This window comes from Astatotilapia calliptera, chromosome 3 (genome assembly GCF_964374335.1).
Source record: "Astatotilapia calliptera chromosome 3, fAstCal68.1, whole genome shotgun sequence".
NCBI classification, from domain to species: Eukaryota; Metazoa; Chordata; class Actinopteri; order Cichliformes; family Cichlidae; genus Astatotilapia; species Astatotilapia calliptera.
The window spans coordinates 40,269,880-40,276,016 of record NC_137424.1 but is presented as its reverse complement, the minus strand read 5'-3'; the positions used below and the strand labels follow the sequence as shown (position 1 = coordinate 40,276,016).

The window sequence follows — 6,137 nt, the reverse complement described above, 5'->3', positions numbered from 1 at the left end:
TATTTTTACCCATCTTGCCGCCAAACGAGCTTCCTATTTCTGTTGTATTCATAACAAACTTTGCTAATTCAGTTTCACTTCTGCAGTTCGGCTCTTCAAGGGCAGGTGCCTTACAGGAAAGCCAGTATTTGCTTTTATGTCAGGAGTCGTCTGCCGGTGTGTATACAAGTGAAGTGCAAACAGATGAACCCCTTCCTGTCTTTACACAGGCATACGCACACGAGATGACAAGCGTTACTTATGTGGGTGAGAGTCTAAAGAACTTAATGCGAAAGGTGCCGATGCTGTAGAAGGCCTGCGGTTGTTGTTGCTGAGAATTCCCCAGGCATGTGTCTGTCCTCCTGGTTGAAAACCGTTTCTCAAGCTCAGCAGTAGCTGAGAAGCAAACCCAGCATCCCTGTATGATTTCCTTTTTTTTATGCGGAAACATTCGAACCAAGATCAAAACAAAATTCGATTTGGTGTTTTTAAAAAAACAAACAAGCAAAAAACACCAGTCTCACTTTAAAAATCGAATCTTCTAAAATAATAATGCACTGGTGTCGAGCATTAACCAATGAGTGTAAGGAGAATTACGTCACTCTTGGAGGTGTTACGAGATGTGGTTAGCTCAGGAAATGGGGGCTCAAACCACCAGCTTTTTTTTAAAGCTTACTTACTGGTCATATTTCTCCAATAACAGAAGAATCAAGTGTAAAGTGGTTTAGCATCTCATCACTGCAGCTTTTTTGACCGAGGCCTGTAGCTTTCTCAGTTTTTAAATCAATATATGGACATGCGTGAACCCACCTACCCACCCTGTTGTGTTTGGCTCATCATCCACCATCATCATCACCTCATTCAGAGCAGGGGAACGTGGCTTTAGGTCCTCACTATGTGCAGAGAAACGGATTTTTAGCATCTTTTTTAACAAACGATTTCCTGTCAATCATTTAATGGCATCTTATAATGTTAGGCTGTAAGAAAGCTCTGGTTTGCTGTGCGGAGTAACAAGCAGCGGCGTTATGTCAAACGCTCAAAACAACCCACATTATCTAACCTGGTGACAATGTTTTTAAAACTAAGTGATATTTATACTTGGACAACAGATAAATTATAACCCAGCTCGCACTTGTACCAATACGGTCAGAGGCCAGGTGATCATTGTTTGCAGATTTCACTCATGTGTGACCTTGTGTGTAACAGCCGTGCTGGTCAGTGCACGAGTTTAAACAGGTGTGTAAAAACAAAAACCCGTGTGAGTGAGGGGATGAACTGGCTCCTTAAATGGAAATCGGTCTGAGATCAAATATAGTCTGTGTCTTATGTTAAAAGCACATTTTTAATGCTGAAACCCGAAGTTGTATTTTTGTTATTTAGCTCTGTATTTAATCACGTTTATAGGCAAAGCTGTCCGCCTCCTTGTCAGCCGTAGTTAGTGTACCTGGTATGTGTTCATGTAACCGGCAGACTAATTATTACACGCGCTCAGTTAGATATGACACAGACTCTAATAGTGAATAACTTTGTGTGAATTCTCTGAGGTAAGTCTTTTCCACATGTAGACTAGCTTGCACACTAATAACATGTATATTTTGGTAGCATTGTGTTTAGAGTAGGCAGGATATTGGACGACCAACAAACAGGAAATGGTCAAAGGCAGATTTGAAACCGGGCCCCAGTGAAAGACATTGTGGCCTGTGAGTCACCTACGCAAACCAGTGAACTAAATCCACGGCCACACGTCTGCCCTTCCACAGACAGACAGTGTCTGTGTCATGTTTCTCGTTTATGGGCTATGATTGCTTGCATTATCATTGCGCAGTGTCTATGGCCTCACAGTGCTGGAATTAGCGCATCAACACCATTTAACTCACATTTCTTTTTTTAATGTCAACAATATTAATAATATATAAACAACATTCATCAGACCACATATTTAAGAAACTCGCGTATTCCAGTCATTAAGATCCCAAATGTCTCCATCAGCCTGGAGGTCAGGGAGCTTAAGTCGGGACCAGCCAGGACAGGGAACGGTCCCTCCGACCACTGCGCAGCTCTGCTGTTAATCAGCATGTGGTTCACCAGGAAAAGGCAGAAAAGGTCAAAAATAGACCCAAGTATAAACATGCTGATGTTCCATCTTGCTGCTGCTGCATGACTGTAACATTCCCATATCAGGATGAAGCCTCACGGACTGATGTGATGGCGTAAAGGGCCCTTCCTAGCTGAGAACATGTTCCTGTTACAAATAAAATCCCAATGAAGACCAGCTTTTTCCCTTCAGGCGTCCTCCGCGTTGCCTTGACATGAGCTCTGGTCATGTGAGAAACTCCTGACTGCTACCGGCTGAGTTTCCTCTTGCGGGACTTCAGGGACTTGCGAGACTTCCAGGGAAATGATGGTCTGAGCCGTCATCGTTCTCTCCCTGAAGGGCAAAAAAGAGCAAAGAGAACAAATAAGCTCATTTGCCTCCTTTCTGAGGCGTCGTGGTGGCTGGCATTTCCAAATCACTGAAAAGGAAAGTCATTAATATTCACGAAGCCGCACTTTCATCTTGAAATCACACACCAACTGTCCACAGCGATCCCTCATTGAGTCACGGTGTAGTAATAGCAGTTGTAGTGATGGAGAACCTGAAGCAAATGAGCTTTGTTTTACACGTTTATCTCAAAATTAGTCACCCGTCTACAGAAAGTTCCCTTTTTGACTGTTTCTAATATGTGAACATTAATTTGCATTGTTTTACATACATGGCACACTCAGTTTTACAGAGAACTGCAGTGCATGGACATTACCAGACGATAGGGTGAATCACGCAAACACTCCTGCCGTAAACAAACTCAGTGAAATCCTGTCTCGGTTTACTGGATTTTACAGTCAGCGTCCTATTTATTGACTAAAAGGCAAAAACAATGTAAAGTATATTCTGGGATGAGCTGTGACGGGATTGCCCCCCTCGTCTTCTGGACATCTACTTTCAAATCAAACTATTGTCACATAAAATCTGACAACAAGTTTTTGTCTTTATGTTTTTCCCCTTTCTACTTAGTTGCTCCATGTTAAGGATTTCTACATTCATTGATTGGTAAACTGAGCTCAAAGCCGTCCAAACGCCATTTGTTCACACTGAGAAGCTGTGAGCTCAGTGAAGGTGAATTGTGCGACTGCAATAGTAATCTTTACCCATTTGCCAGTGTACCTTTACTGCTGTAAATATTATAACTAGATCACAGTCTGATTAGCGGATTAGATAGCTGTGTGACTAATTAAAGGTAAAGATCAGACTAAACCAGTGGAGGAACTTGTGTGATGATGCCTCACAGCAACAAGGTTCTGGGTTTTTAGCCTCCAGAATGGCTTTGTGTGTGCACTTGGCATGTTGTCCCAGTGGCCTATGTGGTTTCTGAGTGCTCCATCCATAGTCCAAAGACGTGCACGTTAGGTTATCCGTTGGTTCTAATTTAGCCCTACAGGTTAGAACTGTGCCCTACTGTGTCCGTGTCAACCCTGTGATGGGCCAGCGACAGCAGCAATAGGCTCGAGTCACCCACTGTGGTTAAACGGTTAAGAAAGAGGGAGGGTGAAGTAACATGAGTCATGCAACTGCTTGTTGCACAACATCTTTAAGCAATTAATATCTAACATCTGTGGTCCTGCTTTTAGATGAAGCTGACTTTGAAAAATACTGAGCACACCTTTGGTAATTTTGTGGTGACCCTTATCACTGCGTAAAGGAAAACAGAGGGGCAACTTGTTGCCAGGTGAATGTCAGAAGATCACACTGCCTGACGCAATGATCGGGATATTAAAGCAGGACTGTAGAGCATCGACCTTAAAAGATGAAGGCACGTTTGAAAGTTCAGTGGTGCACTGTGACCCAGGGAATGGTGCAGTGATCACAAGAGTTAGACATTAGACTAAAAGTCTAATTACTTTGTTGGACTATTGTGGAGGTTTTGCAGGCGGTTCTGCGTTCAGGAGGTTCCGTGTGGAGTTTGCATGTTATCTCGGTGGCTGCGTGGGCTCTCTCTGGGTATTCCTACCATGTTAGCTTAACGTGCTGTAGTGTGACTGTGGGCGTGCACGGTTAGTATGTCTCTCTGTGAACCCTGCATCTAGACCTGCGGCAGCTGGGATAACGACCCTGAACTGAATGAGTGGATCCATGCACCTGTCCACTTTGTGGAGAGGGTCACTTGAAAACAACACACATTATTGAACATTATTCTATGTCTGTCCTAAAGGACATTTCTTTCTATCGCTTTTATTAAAACACTTAAATTAAATGAGGGGTTATTATTATTATTTTTTAGAACTTTTTTAGAAGCCGTTTTTATGATGGTCTTTTCCCCTTTAATTAGTCACTTGTCTGTATATCATCTATAGACGCAGACAGAAAAGTAGAAACTGATGGAATATTGCAATTTTGACCATTAAGGGGTTGTAAATACATTTAATGAATGGATGAGCCCGGACATACCTCGTTCTGTAAGGCACATGAGACCAGTTAGCACGCACAGTCCAGCCCAGGACACTCTTCAGATATCGGGAACAGCAGGGGAACCTGCGACTCAACTGCTCCAGAAGTTCCTCTTTACGCAAACCGTAAACAACTGGCGCAACGCACTGGGCCAGACTGAAGAAAGCAAAAATGACAACGGCGGACAGCTCCTTGGTCTCCCGCTGAATAAACTCCCGCTTGTAGAGAATTGAAAGCACGAAGTTCACAAAGTTGGGGAGCAGGTAGACAGCGAGCTGGGAACCGTGAAGGGCGATCGTTCTGCATCCTGCCCGATTTCTGCGATTGAGGACCCCGAGCCGCCGTCCCTCCATGAGTATCCTCACGTAGCTGTAGAGAATGATCAGCGTGCACAGCCCTATAAAGAGCACCTTCTGTAGTTCGCCTTTCTTCAGTTGCTCCCGGCCGCACTCGCCCCGATCAGGCGCACCACTGTCTTTAAAAAGCAAACTGAGGGGGATCACCAGCGCCACCATCCAGGTAAACACTCCAAGGAGCCAGGGCCAGTGGCCCTTATTGCACACAGAGCTGTAGCGCATCGGGTGGCACACGGCGCAGAAGCGGTCCAGAGCCATCGCGGTGAGCGTCAGGAGGATGTTGGACGCGCTGCTGATCAAAATGGTAATCATTGCCATGCACGCAGAGCGGGACAGCCGCGTGTCCAGGTGGATCTGGTAGTAGAACACACTGCTCATGCCCAGGTGAACCAGCGCGGACACCAGCAGGTGGAAAATGAGCACGAAGCGGGCGTGACGCCGGAGCCGCTCCTCGCGCAAGATAGTCCAGTTGATGATGAGGTTGAAGAAAAGCAGCACGGAGAAAGAAACCGTGGACACGTAAAAGCGTACGCAGGTGTAGTCGCTGACCTCCGTGGTGTTGTTCCGTGACATTATTCTTCATCGGGGTTTGGGTGGATTTACAAGATAATGACGGAGGCAGCGGTGGAGCTGATGGGGAAGACAGTTTGTCCGCCGCATGTTCCTCTCTGTCTGCTGCTCTGTCACTGCAGACCCAGACATCCGCTCTCTCTCTCTCCCTCTCTCTCTCTCTCTCTCTGTCATAGGCAGGCCTACTTGTGTCACGTGTCTGTATGAGGTCTTTTGGTAAACAATAAATTCTCTATAGGTGTTGCGACTTTCATCTGTAAATAAAGCCGCGGCCGGCTGAGTTGGTTGTGTCCCTGTGACGCGCCTCCAATAATCCATAATGGGTCGTACTTGTACTTTGCACATTTATTTTAAGAACAAAACAAAAACAAACATTTGCGCTTTCAATCAATTTACAACTAGCGCATGGATTAACTGGTGTGCCAAAAAATGACGGTCAACAGAAAAGTTTGCCCAAAAACCACTCACCCAACACCTGCTGCGACCACCGACATCAGGTAAATAGACTGTGACCACACCCACATACCATCACCTGAGACGCAGGTAAAGCTATACACCTGTGCCACCAAAACAAAAAGGAAAAACATAAACATTGACTTTGGCTCTTACAACAGGCTTTATCAACCATCCTCACACCGGCCTCCTTTCTAACTCCAATCCCAGCCAAACCTCGACATCCACTCTTAACACCCCCGCAGTTTGCACGTGGCCTTTGGGAGAAGTTCAAATCTAACACAATTGCTGCACAT

General features: G+C 45.2%; 1 protein-coding gene across 1 annotated transcript; it reads right to left on the bottom strand.

Annotated features, from left to right (window-relative positions):
- Positions 1–1,846: 1,846 nt before the first annotated feature.
- On the bottom strand, positions 1,847–5,529 carry LOC113018737 (odorant receptor 131-2). The gene is made up of 2 exons (XM_026162066.2): positions 4,463–5,529; positions 1,847–2,407 (listed from the first exon to the last, which is right to left on the bottom strand). The coding sequence occupies exons 1-2, from the start codon at positions 5,389–5,391 to the stop codon at positions 2,263–2,265; spliced, it is 1,074 nt and encodes a 357-aa protein (XP_026017851.2). The 5' UTR covers positions 5,392–5,529; the 3' UTR covers positions 1,847–2,262.
- Positions 5,530–6,137: the final 608 nt, after the last annotated feature.